At 43.2% G+C, this 19205-nt stretch overlaps 1 protein-coding gene across 3 annotated transcripts in view; it reads right to left on the bottom strand.

The window, feature by feature from the left end:
- The window catches only part of MICU2 (mitochondrial calcium uptake 2), a gene marked incomplete at its 5' end in the record, with an annotated part of 74808 nt that overhangs the window by 35027 nt on the left and 20576 nt on the right, over positions 1-19205 (bottom strand). For all 3 annotated transcript variants that reach the window (XR_014026356.1, XR_014026357.1, XM_081327176.1), the window contains 3 exons: positions 1799-1874; positions 1986-2017; positions 9766-9913. Coding sequence is in view for 1 of the 3 variants with exons in the window: in XM_081327176.1 (XP_081183302.1) it covers positions 1799-1874; positions 1986-2017; positions 9766-9913 (256 nt within the window). The remainder of the gene's footprint in view (positions 1-1798; positions 1875-1985; positions 2018-9765; positions 9914-19205) is intronic.

The following is a 19205-nucleotide window of genomic DNA, read 5'->3' on the forward strand; positions in this document are numbered from 1 at the left end:
GCAAGATGAACAAAATTGAAAGCATCTCACAGAGTTTCTTCAAGTCTACCTGTATCTCTAGTGCTCTTAGTTCACTTTGGATTTTCATCCAATTTTGTATCCTAACCATTATTTAGGTACCTCATCCAGCTACAATTTACAATCAGTCCTATTTCAGAGAAATGGAAATGAAAGCTGATGGGATTTTGACCACTGCTGAGATGGAATTGGAACTCATACCTCAGTTCAAGCCTAGCACTCCCAGGACTATGGTGCAAATAGATTTAACAAAAAGTACAATTGTAGTAAAAAAAAGACTGATACTTTACCTCGGACATATATTCTGAACTTCTGGAATGGTGCACCCCAAAGGTTAGCATTAGCACATGACCTAACCCTGATATTAAGGGATACCTACACAGCACTTGGCAGAAGATTTAACTTCAAAGCCTATCCATTTAGTCTTTCTTTATTTCATCTATAAAGTTATGTATGGAAGCACAAATTAGAAATATGGACGCTAGCAGAGACAAAACATGCTTGTTCCCCATTAAATTGGAGTAAAAGGCACAATGTTGGTCTACCTGCAGGTTAGGAATTGTAGCTTAGACATACCTAAGATTCATGATTTTTTATAGTATTAGGAACAAATCTATTGTCCTGCTTTTGACCTCACTCCTGATTCCCTCAAAGAATGGAAACAGAAAAAAGACTGAGTATATTTTATTATTAGCTATTAAATTTTTATGCCGCCCATGCCCCCTGCAAGTATACACATGTACATGAATGTATTAATTCAGTACTGAGTATACTTTCCGCTGTATTTTTGGGTCTATGTCATGGATAATTCATGAGCTATTAGACTAATGAAAACTACTCAGGTCATCCCCATTATTATTTTAGCTGAGTCATACTCTCTTGCAATTCCTATTATAAATGTTGTTATTCAAAAACTCTTTTCTGTGCTATCACTTCCATTAAACATACGGTACACAACTTATGGGCATAGGTCTCAAATTTTAAATACCACAAAACCATATTGCCATATTTTGGAGATCAAATGCACTTAGATATCTTCTATTGCTTCCTATTCAAACAAGGAAAAGAAATGAACTCAATTTGTTTGTTTAGATTTGGCTGTTTATGTGCCATTAATTTGGTGCTGACTCTTAGCAACCACATAGAGTTTTCTCAAAGAAACTAATGTAATGGGCTGTGACAAGAGCCCTAAGGAAGAGGAGAAAGAGCAGCAGCCAAAGCAACAGTTGGATAAGAGCAGGTCTTCAAACTTGGCCCTTTTATGACTTGTGGACTTCAACTCCCAGAATTCCTCAGCCAGCATGTGCTGGTTGAGGAATTCTGGGAGTTGAAGTCCACAAGTCATAAAAGGGCCAAGTTTGAAGACCCTGGACAAAAGAAATCTCAGCCTAAAACAGGAATGGAATTTGAGAAAGCGTCTCAGACCTGACCTTGCCTGGTTTTCTGTAGGGCAAAGGCAGGTAGTGGGAAGGCACAGTCCGTTTTAGTATTCATATCTTTGCTGTTCAAGTTTGGTTCATTCCAAAGGGCTCATAGCTACGACTTAGGAAGCCTAAATAATCCCATGGTTTTGCAGTGTACTGTCAAACTGAATTGTGCTCTCTCTCTCTCTCTCTCCCCTCCCCCCCTCTCTCACACACACCCCTTTTTCAGATCTGTATTTCTGGAACTAAAATAGAGTTTAATTTAGCAGCCTAGACATGAAGCATAAATTTCCACATACTGAAATCTCAAGAAAAAAGATTTTAATATTAATTCCATCAATAATCTAAACTGTTACCTCTGTCTCCAAGATCTCTAAAAAAGGTTGGTCCTGGTCTAGCCTTCACAACATTTGCTAGTGTAGAGTCTACTTCCTTTAAACAAACCAAATAAATGACAAGTTAGTTGTGAAAGCAAAATTCATTAAAGCAAGTAACAGAAAGAACAAAAGTTCTTTTGACAAACTGCATCAGCTCTTTACCTACCTTTTTTGTCAGTTTCTTGGCCAAGGTTTTACCTGTCCAAAAAGAAAAAGAAAAAAACACACTACTCAATCATCTGGAAGTCAAAGCTTTGTTGAGTTCTGCAGAATTTCTTCATACTGTGTTTTTAAAAGAGAAACTGCAAGTGACATGAACAGAACACTATCAACAGTTTAGAAATATTTAAATTTACATAATAGTTAGAAAAAAACTTTGGTAGAATGATAGGAACAACCTGTTCAAACTTAAAAAAAACTAATATACTTTCTATTCATTACATTTATATATAAAACTGAAATCACAAAAAACAGCCCTAATATAGCCTCTCCAATTTTTTGCCCTTTAGATATTCCAATTATAACCCCTAAAAATTGCAGTTAATATAGCTAACATCTATCTTCCAGACCAATTGGGCTGCAATAATTTTAAAACTATTGCTATAAAAGACCATCACTAGAAACATTTAGGACATTAGACCAAGTATGTGACAGGTGGCTATTATAGTTTTTCTTCTTTCTAGTCCTTAACTATCTCCTATGTGAATGTAGCAGAAATGAAACTGGCCTAGAGTTTTGTGATCACATCTTGGTTAATCAATGTGTGGATAGCTTACATGGTGCATCATCTAGCAAAGAATGAGAAATACACTTAGAACTAAATTGCCTGAATTGTTTATCATGAGAAAGAATCATATTTTCACTTGTTAAATATTTTGATAATTTATAAATATATTATATGAAGAACTCTATACTTTTCTGATTTATAACTTTTCACTCTATGTATTATAAACTTAAGGGACGTGGTGGCTCAGTGGGTTAGGTTGCTGAGCTTGTCGATCAGAAGATCGGCAGTTTGGCGGGTCGAATCCCGAGTACCGCATAGCAGAGTGAGCACCTGTTACTCATCCCAGCTTCTGCCAACCCAGCAGTTCTAAAGCACATAAAAATGCAAGTAGAAAAATAGGGACCACTATGGTGGGAAGGTAACAGCGTTCCATGCACCTTTGGCATCTAGTCATGCTGGCCACATGACCACAGAGACATCCACGGACAAACGCTGGCTCTTCGGCTTTGAAACGGAGATAAGCACCGCCCCCTAGAGTTGGAAACAACTAGCACGCATGTGCGGGGGAACCTTTACCTTATTATAAACTCATGAATTGAATTAAAAACTTTATGAAGGTCTATACATGCTCTCTACATGGGGCTGCCCTTGAGGACCACTCGGAGGCTTCAGCTGGTGCAGAATGCATCTGCGCAAGTAGTAATGGGAGTGTCCCGATACTCTCATGTAACACTTCTTCTCCGCGAGCTGCATTCGCTTCCAGTTGCCCTCCGGGTGAGATTCAAGGTGCTGGTGATGACCTATAAAGCCCTAAATGGCATGGGTCCGGATTACCTTAGGGAGCACCTGCTACCAGCATCAGCTTCCCATCGTCCTGTGCGCGCTCACAGGGAGGGCCTCCTTAGGGTTCCGCCGGTTAGAGATTGCTGGCGGGTGATTCCCAGGGGGAAGGCATTCTCTGTGAGTGCGCCCGCCCTTTGGAATGAACTGCCGATGGAGCTTCGGACTGTCCCGACCGTCGCTCGTTTCGCCGGGACTTAAAAACCTGGTTGTTTGAACTGTCTGGCCTGGACTGAGGGATTTTAAATTTTAAATTATTTTAATTAAATCAAATTAAATTACATTAAATTAATTTTAAAATTTTAATTTTTATTGTTATTATTAATTGTGGGCCTGTACTAATTTAATTTCATTTTATTCTCTTTTTTGTACTGTTTTAACTGCCCTGTGAACTGCCCTGAGTCCTTCGGGAATAGGGCGGTATATAAATTCAACTAATAAATAAATAATAAATATATATGGCAATAACAAGTAATGAGAGTTTGATTTTTTTGATTGTTGTAAGAATGAAAGTACAGAAATTATTACAACTTAGGTACCGTATATACTTGAGTATAAGCTGAATTTTTCAGCCCACTTTTTGGGCTGAAAAATTCCACTTCGGCTTATACTCCAGTCAACAAAAAAAACTTACCGAGGACTTGTGCGCGGCCGAGGCTTTGGTGCTTCCGGGATCGCGCGCACCTCTCCCAAGCCACCGCCGTCCGAGACCTGCCGAAGTTTGGGGAGGTTTGGGGAGGTCCGCGCGCACCTCCCCAAACCTCCCCAAACGTCGGCAGGTCTCCGTTCCTCCGCGCCCTGCCTGCCTGCTTCTTTCCGCAGCGGAAAGAAGCAGGCAGGCAGGGCGCGGAGGAACGGAGACCTGCCGACGTTTGGGGAGGTTTGGGCGCCTCCCCAAACCTCCCCAAATGTCGGCAGGTCTCCGTTCCTCCTGCCGACGTTTGGGGAGGTTTGGGCGCCTCCCCAAACCTCCCCAAACGTCGGCAGGTCTCCGTTCCTCCTGCCGACGTTTGGGGAGGTTTGGGCGCCTCCCCAAACCTCCCCAGGTCTCCGTTCCTCCGCGCAGACCTGCCGACGTTTGGGGAGGTTTGGGCGCCTCCCCAAACCTCCCCAAACGTCGGCAGGTCTCCGTTCCTCCTGCCGACGTTTGGGGAGGTTTGGGCGCCTCCCCAAACCTCCCCAGGTCTCCGTTCCTCCGCGCAGACCTGCCGACGTTTGGGGAGGTTTGGGCGCCTCCCCAAACCTCGGCAGGTCTCCGTTCCTCCGCGCAGACCTGCCGACGTTTGGGGAGGTTTGGGCGCCTCCCCAAACCTCCCCAAACGTCGCGCAGACCTGCCGACGTTTGGGGAGGCGCCCAAACCTCCCCAAACGTCGGCAGGTCTGTGCGGAGGAACGGAGACCTGGGGAGGTTTGGGGAGGCGCCCAAACCTCCCCAAACGTCGGCAGGAGGAACGGAGACCTGGGGAGGTTTGGGGAGGCGCCCAAACCTCCCCAAACGTCGGCAGGAGGAACGGAGACCTGCCGACGTTTGGGGAGGTTTGGGGAGGCGCCCAAACCTCCCCAAACGTCGGCAGGTCTACGCGGAGGAATGGAGACCTGGGGAGGTTTGGGGAGGCGCCCAAACCTCCCCAAACGTCGGCAGGAGGAACGAAGACCTGGGGAGGTTTGGGGAGGCGCCAAAACCTCCCCAAACGTCGGCAGGTCTGCGTGGAGGAACGGAGACCTGGGGAGGCGCCCAAACCTCCCCAAACGTCGGCAGGAGGAACGGAGACCTGGGGAGGTTTGGGGAGGCGCCCAAACCTCCCCAAACGTCGGCAGGTCTGCGCGGAGGAACGGAGACCTGGGGAGGTTTGGGGAGGCGCCCAAACCTCCCCAAACGTCGGCAGGTCTGCGCGGAGGAACGGAGACCTGGGGAGGTTTGGGGAGGCGCCCAAACCTCCCCAAACGTCGGCAGGAGGAACGGAGACCTGCCGACGTTTGGGGAGGTTTGGGGAGGCGCCCAAACCTCCCCAAACGTCGGCAGGTCTGCGCGGAGGAACGGAGACCTGGGGAGGTTTGGGGAGGCGCCCAAACCTCCCCAAACGTCGGCAGGAGGAACGGAGACCTGCCGACGTTTGGGGAGGTTTGGGGAGGCGCCCAAACCTCCCCAAACGTCGGCAGGTCTGCGCGGAGGAACGGAGACCTGGGGAGGTTTGGGGAGGCGCCCAAACCTCCCCAAACGTTGGCAGGAGGAACGGAGACCTGGGGAGGTTTGGGGAGGCGCCCAAACCTCCCCAAACGTCGGCAGGTCTGCGTGGAGGAACGGAGACCTGGGGAGGTTTGGGGAGGTGCCCAAACCTCCCCAAACGTCGGCAGGAGGAACGGAGACCTGCCAACGTTTGGGGAGGTTTGGGGAGGCGCCCAAACCTCCCCAAACGTCGGCAGGTCTGTGCGGAGGAACGGAGACCTGGGGAGGTTTGGGGAGGCACCCAAACCTCCCCAAACGTCGGCAGGAGGAACGGAGACCTGGGGAGGTTTGGGGAGGCGCCCAAACCTCCCCAAACGTCGGCAGGTCTGCGCGGAGGAACGGAGACCTGGGGAGGTTTGGGGAGGTGCCCAAACCTCCCCAAACGTCGGCAGGAGGAACGGAGACCTGCCGACGTTTGGGGAGGTTTGGGGAGGCGCCCAAACCTCCCCAAATGTCGGCAGGAGGAACGGAGACCTGGGGAGGTTTGGGGAGGCGCCCAAACCTCCCCAAACGTCGGCAGGTCTGCGCGGAGGAACGGAGACCTGGGGAGGTTTGGGGAGGCGCCCAAACCTCCCCAAACGTCGGCAGGAGGAACGGAGACCTGGGGAGGTTTGGGGAGGCGCCCAAACCTCCCCAAACGTCGGCAGGTCTGCGCGGAGGAACGGAGACCTGGGGAGGTTTGGGGAGGTGCCCAAACCTCCCCAAACGTCGGCAGGAGGAACGGAGACCTGGGGAGGTTTGGGGAGGCGCCCAAACCTCCCCAAACGTCGGCAGGTCTGCGCGGAGGAACGGAGACCTGGGGAGGTTTGGGGAGGTGCCCAAACCTCCCCAAACGTCGGCAGGAGGAACGGAGACCTGCCGACGTTTGGGGAGGTTTGGGGAGGCGCCCAAACCTCCCCAAACGTCGGCAGGAGGAACGGAGACCTGGGGAGGTTTGGGGAGGCGCCCAAACCTCCCCAAACGTCGGCAGTTCTGCGCGGAGGAACGGAGACCTGGGGAGGTTTGGGGAGGCGCCCAAACCTCCCCAAACGTCGGCAGGAGGAACGGAGACCTGGGGAGGTTTGGGGAGGCGCCCAAACCTCCCCAAACGTCGGCAGGTCTGCGCGGAGGAACGGAGACCTGGGGAGGTTTGGGGAGGTGCCCAAACCTCCCCAAACGTCGGCAGGAGGAACGGAGACCTGCCGACGTTTGGGGAGGTTTGGGGAGGCGCCCAAACCTCCCCAAACGTCGGCAGGTCTGCGCGGAGGAACGGAGACCTGGGGAGGTTTGGGGAGGCGCCCAAACCTCCCCAAACGTCGGCAGGAGGAACGGAGACCTGCCGACGTTTGGGGAGGTTTGGGGAGGCGCCCAAACCTCCCCAAACGTCGGCAGGTCTGCGCGGAGGAACGGAGACCTGGGGAGGTTTGGGGAGGCGCCCAAACCTCCCCAAACGTCGGCAGGAGGAACGGAGACCTGCCGACGTTTGGGGAGGTTTGGGGAGGCGCCCAAACCTCCCCAAACGTCGGCAGGTCTGCGCGGAGGAACGGAGACCTGCCGACGTTTGGGGAGGTTTGGGGAGGCGCCCAAACCTCCCCAAACGTCGGCAGGAGGAACGGAGACCTGCCGACATTTGGGGAGGTTTGGGGAGGCGCCCAAACCTCCCCAAACGTCGGCAGGTCTGCGCGGAGGAACGGAGACCTGCCGACGTTTGGGGAGGTTTGGGGAGGTGCGCGCGCACCTCCCCAAACCTCCCCAAACTTCGGCAGGTCTCCGGACGGCGGCGGCTTGGGAGAGGTGCGCGCGATCCTGGAAGCACCGAAGCCTCGGCCGCGCGCAAGTCCTCGGTAAGCTCCGGGCGGTCACTTGCTTCGCGTCTCCTGAGGGAAGGGGGGGCGACTGGAGCGGGCGTGTTTCCTCGCCTGCTGGGCGCCGCGATTTCCCCGGGGAACGCGCGGGCCCCGAATGGCAGCGTGGAGCGAGGAAGCGGACAGCCAGGGCTTCCCCGAGAGCCGCGGCCACACAGGGTATTCCTGTGTATTCAGGCTTGCAAAATGGCAGATCGAGCCTCTGCTGGCGGTAGAGGCTTGCAGAGCGCGGATCCAGCCTCCGCCGGCGGCGGAGGCTTGCAGAGCGCGGATCCAGCCTCCGCCGGCGGCGGAGGCTTGCAGAACGGCGGATCGGCTTATACTCGAGTCAACAACTTTTCCCAGTTTTGGGGGGTGAAATTGGGGGTCTCGGCTTATACTCGAGTCGGCTTATACTCAAGTATATACGTTACTTCAAACTGCCAATGGAGGTTGGCTCAGAAGATGAACTGTGTGCCTTTTAGCATCTTTCCACCTTTTTAAACCTCCATTTACATAACTTTTAAACAACAAATAGCAGACACATGAAACAACGATCAGGAAAAAGCACATTTTTTTCAAGCAAGACATTGGATGTATAGGAAACTGTCACTAGAATCAATGATTACATCAGTGTCCTCTTTAATAAGAACAATTTTTGAATAGTTAGATACCAAATGAGTGTCACACATTTCTTTGCAATCTAAATTGTATAAATTCAGAGCTTCATAATATAAATTTTACTTAACTACCATATTAGTTATCTGTTAATACCAATGTTCAGACTAAACCTGATATTAGTATCTCAAAGGCCATTAATTCTTTAGGAAGAACATATAACCTTTTTGTTATTCAAAAGTCACTATTTTATCATTTGTGATAATGTTGTAATGCAAAAGAAAAATGCAGCATTAATCATGACCCTTTGGTAGGATTCCCCACAATTTGGAGTTTTCCTTTCCAGGTATTTAAGTAGAAAAGCAGAGCAAATGATCAGCCCTAGCTTTGCTTCCTGTTTTGCTTGGAAGTTGTTTCTACCACCATTTATCCTTCGAGGGGCAACTCACTTGACCTCCATGCCCCCTAATGTTTTTCTGGCCATTAAAAAGTCAAAATGCAAAAACAGAAATGACTGCAATTGGACCATCTCCTGACTCTGTAATGTAAAGGCATGGTGACAAGGGGATTCAGCATTTCCTTGCCCTTTGGAGATAATTCAAACTCAGAGGTCACAAAATCAAATGATGTTATTAAGAAAAAGAGGACAAAATGTTAAAAAATGAGGACATTCATTTTGAAAGGAAATAATTACAAAGTTTACATGAAAAAGGTAAATCCGAAAGAAAATCCAGTGCTCCAGACAGGCCACAAGATGGCACTGGTCTCCAAAAAAAAAAGTCTGAAAAAATGTAAGAAAAGTATCTTCAAATATTTAACCTTAAATATGTTGAAATCAAACATTTAATTCTGTAACTTATATTCTAGAAAGATAGAAAAATGAGACTTAATGCAACCAAAAAACAAAAACGAATCCCTGCCTATTTTACCCTTTCCCATAAATTTGGATCCTGGAATGCACTCTACATAGGGCTAGTTTTCCAGGTCAGAAGTGGGAAAGGCACTCCTAGTCCATTCCCTTAAACCAGGGGTAGGCAACCTTGGCTCTTTTATGACTCCTGGACTTCAACTCCCAGAATTCCTGAGGGAATTGAAGTCCACGAGTCATAAAAGAGCCAAGGTTGCCTACCGCTGCCTTAAACATTTATCATCTAATGGAACCTAGGAAGTGTGCCATTTCCATAGCAACCCCTGCCCTACGGAACACTTTTCCCTCTGAAGTTTAGCAGGCCTCTACCATCCTATTCTTCCATAAAGCCTTGGACTTCAACTCCCAGAATTCCCCAGTGAGCATGATTGACTGGGGAATTCTGGGAGTTGAAGTCCACCCATTTAAAAAATGTCAAGGCTGAGGAACACTGCATCCGAGGTTATTGGGCAAAGTGAAGCCCCATTTTTCTACAGACTTTTTTGTTTTTAAAAGGCCAAACTTCCTCCATATCTAGCAGGACAAAGGGCTGAGGTACATGTGTATATGAACAAGACCAAATTCAGTTGTGGGAGCATAAATGGAGAGTCTCTAGTCTGCTGGCTGTATTCAGAATAAACTGCATCATCTAATTCAGTTTCTCTCATTTTAAAGTGATACACAAATAAGAAGAAATTTTCCTTCTTAATTTCTCTTTACTAAAATCAGAGAGGGTTTGGCCAATGGACAAATCGGTATTCATTCAATAGCATTGTTTAAATCAAAAAGAAAAACAGCACTTACGCTCTGATTTGTCAAACATAACTGAGAACAGGAAGTCTCTTGGAGTCATGTAATATTCTCCTTCATATTCCAAAGAAGCAAATTGCATAAAACGTTGCTTTCGAATGGAAAGCTTCTCTGCCATCTCTTCATCCACAACATCTTCCTTCTAACAAACAGGAAAGGATTTAGCAAATACAGGTAAATTTATTCACGACTAGAATCACTAGCTATGACTCAGCAACAGAACAAGACCTGAAACTATATCATTGCTGCATGCTGCAAAACAAATATTTATTTTAGACTAAGGCGATTGTCAAAAGGATTGTTAGCGATTATGCACACATCTGTTTGTGGGTTTGTAGGCATGCATTAGAAAAAACAACAACACTCCTGAATCTTACCCAAACTCTTGGATAAGATGGAAACAATGAGGTGTGATTAATTCTAAATGTATTTTCACTTCATTAGATGGTGTCCAATGCTGTGTCATTAGACAAAAAAGACAATACAAATAATCAAGGGGCTAGAACAACTTCAAATAAGACAAGATGCCTGAGATGCTTTAGTTGAGAAAAATTGTGTAAGTGATCAAGGGAACTGGGAGAGAAGGCAGCTGTCCCAAGAATAAATGCTGCTGCTGCTGCAGGGAGGGGAGGGGGGTTGTTGAACAAATGCTGGTGCACAACTAATTGCTGCCTCTTGGGTCGAATGAATGCAGTTGCGTGCATGAAATGCTGTGGCTTGGCGGGGGTTGCCCCACAAGACAAGGTGCAAGGTGGGCATAGTTAGAAGGGGAGATAGGCAGGTGGGGGGAGTTGGCTTGAGGCTGTGAGGGACAAAAAGTCTAGAATGGTTTGTATTGGGTTCTTGCTTAATGAAACGTGATTCTCGGTTAACAACTGCAATGGGGACAGACAGGATTGCTGTCTCCAAGTGAAGCAATCCCAAGACATCTCATTACATATTGCCAGTGGTGGGATTCAAATGTGTGAACAACCAGTTCTGTGTGGATGCCACTTCTGGAAGTCCATTTTGGGCCTGGGCAACAAAAAAATTAGCTACTGGTTCTGCCGAAGTGGTGCGAACCGGCTGAATCCCACCACTGCATATTGCATTGACTTGTCAACTAAAATTCTTGTCCCAACTGTGGTCGTAAATTGAGGATTATCTGTAATCTTAGGGATTATTTTGGAAATACTAAACTGGAATCCACTTTCCTGTATCTTCAGTTTATTATGTAATGCCCTAAACTCTGGACTGACAGAGAAATAGGTCTTAACTTTCTTCTGTGTGAAACCACTTCATGTGTTTTAAGAATGTTGTATTTTTCCTCTGAGTCTTCTCTTCTCAAGGCTAAACATATCTATTCCCTTAATTTGTCACTCCAGGAGTTAAGCTCCAATCTTCTGTTAACCTTCATTGCCCTTTTCTGAATTCATTCCAATTTGTCTGAATGTTTTAAAATTCCACTGAAAAATAGGAACAATATTTAAGGTGAAGGTCTAACCAATGTGAAATAAAGTGGAACTATTCTTTTCAGTCATTTGAAAATATGCTATTGACGCACTTATCATTTTGGAATCACGTCACATTGCTGACTCATATTTGGCTTGTTAACAATTCAAATTTGAGGAATCTTTTCACAAGCACTATTACCATGCCAGGCTGGTTCATCTGAATGCACACTTTATTCATTACATATTCTTTTCTACGTATTCTTTTCTTATATCTCTTTAATCGTTCAATTGTTTCCTTCCTTATTACCAGTATTTGCGTTGCTTGAAAGTTAGAGGCCTGCAAAAGGACATTCCACCGGTGGAGAGAGAGAAAATTGTAGGCAGAATAAGCTACTGGTTCTGCCGAAGTGGTGCGAACCGGCTGAATCCCACCACTGCATATTGCATTGACTTGTCAACTAAAATTCTTGTCCCAACTGTGGTCGTAAATTGACAACATTGCCTGTTGTCCATAAAGGAAAAATTGCAAAAGACTACAGAAGTATTATGACATAAGTAACAATAGAGCTAGATTGAATATTACTGCTGCCTATGAAAACCAAGTTTCTGTTAAGCCAAGTTTCAACTCCTGTCAACTTCAGAATGATCCCATTCCTCCCTCCATCTTATTTTATTTTTCCCCACCTTTGTTTCTCTTTCTCTAAATATGTGAAGACCAAGCATTATACATGAATTCATAAATATATTGTACATTCAAATCCTTCCTCCATCCTCTTATAACTGGTCCATACCTCAGTTCTAATTAACCTTTAAAGTTAAACCACCGAGGAAGAACTGAGTTGGAAATGCTTTTGAACTGCAATGCAAAGTAAGGAGGGTGTCCAGTAAAAAGCAATGCAATACTGCTCTGAGTTTAGCGTGCACATCTAATTTCCATTTATTTGGTTGGAAAATGAGTTTTACAAAAACAGTGCTCGGTTGAACTACATCATCTGTACAAAGATGAACATAAAGAATGTACCTGTGATTTGGGCTTACTTTCTGATATAAAATTCTGTGTCTGTCTGCCCATCCATCATCCATCCATCTTTGATCAATCTAGCAAACAGCACCAAGCAGTAGCTAGAGACAAACTGTAGAAGCGAAAGCAAAATGCCTTTTCATCCTGCCTTTACTCTTGCTCTGGGTGAATGTTTTATATTATATATTTATATTTATTAAATTTTTTATACCGCCCTTCTCACGAAGGACTCAGGGCGGTGTACAGGGCAATAAATATTAAAAAAAACAAAGTACAAAAGTTAAAAAACAATTAAATATTATGCCCGATATATACAATAATTAAAAACCATGTTAAAACCCCAACCCCCAAACCCATCAAACCAGGCTAGATTGCTCAAATAAGTAAGTTTTTAGATCCCGCTGGAAGGAGCGAAGGTCGGGGGCCATCCGGAGCTCAACCAGCAAGCGGTTCCACAGGTCTGGCGTGCCCACAGAGAACGCCCTCCCCCTGGGGGCCACCAGTCGACATTCTTTGATCGGAGGCACCCTGAGGAGGCCCTCTCTGTGGGAGCGCACTGGACGGAGGGAAGTTGACACCGACTGCAGGTGTTGCCGTAGGTAATCCGGACCCATGCCATGTAGGGCTTTGTAAGTCATTACTAACACCTTGAATCTCACCCGGAGGGCAACCGGCAGCCAATGCAGCTCGCCTTTACTGATTCCTTAAAACTTTTTTAGCTTAAATTTCATGGATGTGTTAAACAGAATAGTGTATTCAGCTTTTTTTCTCTATATGACTCAGGGATTTCTCTCCCTACATCATTGACAATGATGACTGAAGCAGTGAAGCTGCTGGCACTCTCAAGTGATGCCCTTCAACCAGCAACCTAAAAGTGAGTCATGATCACAACTGAGTTTTGTACTTGCTGCAGAAGGAAGACCCGTTTGGGGGAAAAAATCACAAGGAATCTGGTAGCATTTTTCTAACAAATGTTAGGCATAAGCTGGTGAGATCAGCAGCTTATGCTTTTCAACAAATTGTTAGAAAAGGTGCTACCAGATTCCTTTTGTTCTTGTTCTGCAATTCTTCTCTTTGCTGGAGAAGTTGAATAAAGCCAGCTGAGCTATAAGTGCAGTCCAGTAGTATATGCCTATTTTTCCAAAGATTTCCTGCGTATCTCAAGAACAGTTTCAAATTTTTACATTCTAAGAGCAAAAAAATAGATATTATTATTGGTAGTAGTTTAATCACAAGTTCCTTTAGTTTAGTCTAACTAAATTCAATAGGACTTATTTTCAGTTAAGTATAAATACAGTTTTTTTTATTACATTTATATCCCGCCCTTCTCCGAAGACTCAGGGCGGCTTACAAGCTTAGCAGTAGCCTTCATTCTATGTATATGCCTGCTTGTTAGGGCTTTCACACACACCCCAAGCGGCATTATTACAAAGTCAGCTTATTGCCCCCAACAATCTGGGTCCTCATTTTACCTACCTCGGAAGGATGGAAGGCTGAGTCAGCCTTGAGCCTGGTGGGATGCGAACCTGAAATAATTGCAGGCAGCTGGTGTTACTTAAGGAGGCATCAGCCCACTGCTCCACCAAGGCTCTTTTATGGTCTAAGTAGGCAAATCTGGTACTTTCAAGATATATTATATTACAATTTCAGAATTCCCAGCTAAGCTATTGATTATGATAGCAAAAATTACAGTCCAAAGACTGGGGAAAGTTGATCTAATATTAATCACCAGAAATATAAGCAATTTATTTGAAAAATGAGTCAGAAGCATGGCCTTCAACTAGACTGAGGAATATCAAAACCTTTTGGCTACTGGCACTTGTAGCCAGTATACAAATACTATGGATAATGGTATCAAAAGCTTCCAAGAGGTCAACTAAAGCAAGAATGGATACACTACCCTATGCTACTCCCACCAGAGATCATCCAAAAATGTAACGAATATCATATCTGGGCTAGAACTGAAAGGGGTCTAGGTAATCTGCTTCATCCACGTATTAAGTATGGATCAACTAGAACACGGATGTTGATGTTTCACAAATGACAGAACTAAGAGTTAAAACTGCAATGGCAAATACTGCTAAGTTTATGTTATACTGATTCAAATAACCTAATTCCTTAAAAAAATCAGAATTAATGATGCATTTTAATTAAACCGAACCCATCCATTTAACATTGTTTAAACTGGTAATTAATAAATACATACCTATGTAGGTGCGGGTGTGAGTGTGTAAGAAAGAAAACACATTTTTGAGGCACAATTGAACTATAAAATGTATTCAGTTAATGTTTAGTTATTTTATTGAAACTACAGATGGTAGGAATTCAGGAATTCTAATATATCATATATACCATAGTAGCAAAACATCAACTGAAGTAGTAACAAAGAAAAAGATTTCAGACTTAATTATGAATTAAATGTTCCTGTAATTTTACGTTAGACACCTTCTTATGGTAACTGGAAACATTAATGTTAGATCTCTAATACTTAGTGGTGAATTAGACTTGAATGACTTCAAAGAACTCTCCAATGACGCAAATCATTTCTCCTTTCACTGACATACCAACTAATCAGCTGCTAGGAAGCAATTTGTATCTGAACATTATTTACACAGACACAATCTGTAACTTGCAGGGAGATAGGCTTCAACACAGCGGTATTTCCTGCAAGCTAATTTTTAATTTGAGCAAGAAATCATCTTAAATTATTTGGAAAGAAGAAAGACATTGATTTTTCTCTTTCTTTTACTCTACATAGAAATACTAGCCCGAGGCAGTTGTAACCATACATGTACAAAATCCTATCACCAAACCCTGTAAAGCTTAATTCATTTATCTCTGGAATGAATAATGGGTCTTAAATTACAGGCAGTTAATTCTAACCAAAAAATAGATGAGAATAAAAGGTACTATGCATTTCTTCAAATCTTGATACCATAAATAATGTGTTCCCTTTCCTTCATTATTAACTTTTGATCTTTATGAATACCATCTAGTACTTGAAAAATGTAGAGTTGTGTGCAGTGTATAGTGTTTATTGAAGGGTCATTTTTAAAAAGCTTGGTTCCTTTCAAAATGAATTGTTGGTTCCAGTTTTTTTCCAGTATAGTACAATTAAGTGACCTTTCTTGCTCTTTCTCACACATTTACACACATTCCTTTCTTGCAGTCTTTTATTCCCTCTCCTCATATTTATAATTTAATTCCAGCTTCTATTCTAACATACAAAGATTTGTGAGAGCAATTCTGGTAGAAGGTTTGAATTCCATTAGAATAACATCTAACTTACCTGTCTCTGAGGAGTCCCAATAAGGATGAAACTGATTGCCCAGAACCGCCAGGTGAGTAATGTAACTAATCTTTGAAAAATAACTTGTGATCTTTCTTGGGAGCTGATATAGTCTCTATTAATTCTATCTCAACATCCCAAGTCTGTAACCCATCTTTACTAACATCAAAAACCACCAAGATTCTGTATAGCTTGCTGTAGATCACGGGTGTCAAACTCGCCACATCATGTGATGTGTTGCAACACATCACGACTCTTTTTGCATTGCCGGCAATGGGGTGGGCCCGGTTCCGGTATGATGAAACTGGCCCGCAGGACGGCAGTTTGACACCCCTGCTGTAGATCATTCCATCTTGTCTCCCATCCCCTCAACCTGATACTACCAGATAATGAGGGGAAACATATGAAGACCTCAATTTAATGATGCATCCTAGGAGAAAAAATCCCAAAGATATTACACTGTCAATTCTCTGATGAACTTGAATAAATCTCAATCCTCAAAGGAAATATTAATTCATCAGGGAGTTCACCCTAAAGACTTTAATCCAAACAACAAAACCCATGAGATTAACCTAGCCCTCCAAGACTTAGTCTCCTTTGCTTCCATCACAATAAGACACTTTGAAGTGATTTCTACTGAATGATTTCTAGATATTCAATGTAATATTCAGTCATGGAATAAAACAGGCTGGCAACCTTTCTTTTAGTTGCTTACTAAAGAATTTTGACATTAGATTCTTGAAAGAAATATGAGAACAAAAGTCTGAAGAGCTGGAAAACTAAATATCCTTTTCACTTCAGACAACCTCTAGTCTGAAAGGTGAATGTGTCACACAAGGATTGCTATTTGAATTCTTGAATTCGAAGTACTGTATGTCCTCCACCCCATTTACTATAATGCTCTAGCTATTACCAAAGAGCTGAAATTGGAAGCCAATGGATTTATTAATTAATGTCTACATTTTTCCTTATGGAGGAGAAACTAATGGGGCAATGACTCTTGGGATTTGGTGGAGGACTACCTGCTCAGTTCCTAAATTGGAACAGATTTCAGCAAGAGATCCCTCTAAGGCAGACATGTCAAACTCGCGACGTCACTTGATGTTGCACAACATATCGGAACTTTTCCCAATTGCCGGCAATGGGATGGGCGCGGTTTCTCCGTGATGCTCCGGCCCGCAGGCCGGCAGTTTGACACCCCTGCTCTAAGGAGTCTAAGAGCAAAGGAATTAATTATGGAGGGTGGAGACTGATTCAGCTGATCGTTAAATTTGACCTACTGATTCTAAATGTCTTGATTCCCAATAACCAAGAAGGTTATCTAACTTTCTGAGAGGCATTGGCACCGATACAGTATGGTCAACTATGATATTGCTTAATTCACTCACTACTGGAACTGATTTTAAAGTAGTTTTCCATCCTAATAAGTGATCACTCATGCTTTCTGCACCTTTGCTCTTAATACTCTAGTATATGGAAGGACTGTAAATGATCTCAACACCATAATTACATTTGCTAGCAATAATGGGAACAAATTTATTCCTGCAGGAAATTATGAGGGTTGAATGAAAAATAATGATCTACCTCCATAACCTTAGTTTAAAAGTAAATGAAACAGGCAAATAATCCTTAAAATAGCTCTTTTGTTACCTCCCTTTACTTGGCTACACACTTTTGCCAAACAGATAAGCTTAAACCTGTCGTGAGCGAATTCCACATTTTGTATCTTTAATCAATTTTTATTACTGATTATTCTGAATTTCCCATGAAAGTTGTTACATCTGCTCTACTGTGTTTGGTAGTACAGGAAGGTAGTTCTGAATTACACTCAAATTTAGATGATCAGTTATTTATGTATTGTGTGAAATGTTACTAACATTTGCTACTAACTCTTGTCACTAACATGCTAATTCATGCTATTGCTTTTTTTTTAAAAAAATTGTTGGTTAGACCAAACCTAACATCCTAGCACGTCAGCCAGCATTTAAGTAACATGTTCACATAGTACAATACGTGAAAAACCATATGGCACAATCTCTATAGTACAATCTCTATAGCCTTATCTAAACATAGACATTTGCAATTTAATATTTAAACACCAGAAGAATAGTCATAACTCCTCTGCTATTGATTCAGAACATTAAAGGTCATAGTAACTACCATAAGACCATATGTTTTGTACATAAGGGTTTTCAATTATAATTGTATTTAAATCTTTAGTATATATTCTCAAAGCTACTGCATTATGAATATGTTCCTGTTATTACATCCAAACTGCGAAAAAAGGTTACATATTTATGATTATTTTTGGTTTTGTTTTTTATTTCAGCAGAGTCTAACCTGGCTCAGATTATTTCTTTTAATATAAACTATGTGGGGGAAGAAAGAAAAAAAGAAAGAAAATGTGGAGAGAATACAAAGGCAAGTAGAGGCCACAAGTTCTAATAACCAACTTATTTAACATGTCATATATTCACATCCAAGCTGCAAGTTACTATACTGAATTGCTTTACAAATGCCATTACAATAAACTACCAATTAATGCAGTTACAAAAGGTCACTATTATTGCCTTACCTACAGTTGAGCTTTCCACAGAAATGTCAGCCACTAGCCTTTGTTTGTTATAGTATTTAGTCATGGCTCTTCGAGCTCCCCGGTCCAGGCTGAGAGTTTTTAGTTTTAATTGGGGTTTTATTCTCAGGGATTAAATTTAATTTTTAATTTTTGTATCACTGTTTTAAGTACCCTGTAAACCACCCTGAGTCCTTCGGGAAAGGGCAGTATATAAATCAAATAAATAAATAAATAAATAAATAAATAAATAAATAAATAAATAAATAAATAAATAAATAAATAAATAAATAAATAAATAAATGCCTGCTTATTTTTTCATATATTCCTGTACAAACTTTGAGGTTAACACACATCTGATAAAGCAGGTCCCAAAAACTTCCTGACATTGTAATACTGCTTAAGATAATAGAAGAGGCTTACTATTCTTACCTTTTGATAGCAAGACTATCCAATACAGTTCCCCTTCTGAAATATTTCCAATGAGTAATTATGGGTTGCAATCTCTAGTGGAGAGAGCATTCTCCATGTATTCAGACATTATTATATGTATTATTGTATTATTATTTCAAATTAGAAACTGAGCCCAGTTAAAGCGAATTTGAATGATGCTATGGGAAGTCCTGACTCAAATTAATCCAGGTTTGATTTATGTGTATCCAGCCAAGTATTTCTCTTTCTCTTTCTCTCTCTCTCCCTCCCTCTCTCTCTCTCTCTCTCTCTCTCTCTCTCTCTCTCACACACACACACACACACACACACACACACACACACACACACACACACAGAGTTTCTTCAAGGTGTATGTATGTATACTGCATATATTCTGACTTTCTATTTCTTTGCCTTTCCATGGAAGTTTTATGAAGAGAACTATTCTGTGCTGCACGTATTACAGCTACAATTCATATTCTTGAACTCTCTCACTCAACTCTACTTCAAGAGTCTTACCTCAGGCTCTCCTAGAAGTAATAACAAGTCTTCAACAGCCATTTTTACCTAGACTCCATTTTGGTTTGCCAGCTATAACCCTTCTTCTCCTTCTTCCCAGAAATGTTTCTTTTAAATGTCCAGCTCTCTCCTCCTCCTAACTAATTCAGTAGCAGACCTCTTTGTTAT

The sequence above is a fragment of the Vipera berus genome (assembly GCF_964194415.1).
Source record: "Vipera berus genome assembly, chromosome: 4".
Lineage (NCBI taxonomy): Eukaryota > Metazoa > Chordata > Lepidosauria > Squamata > Viperidae > Vipera > Vipera berus.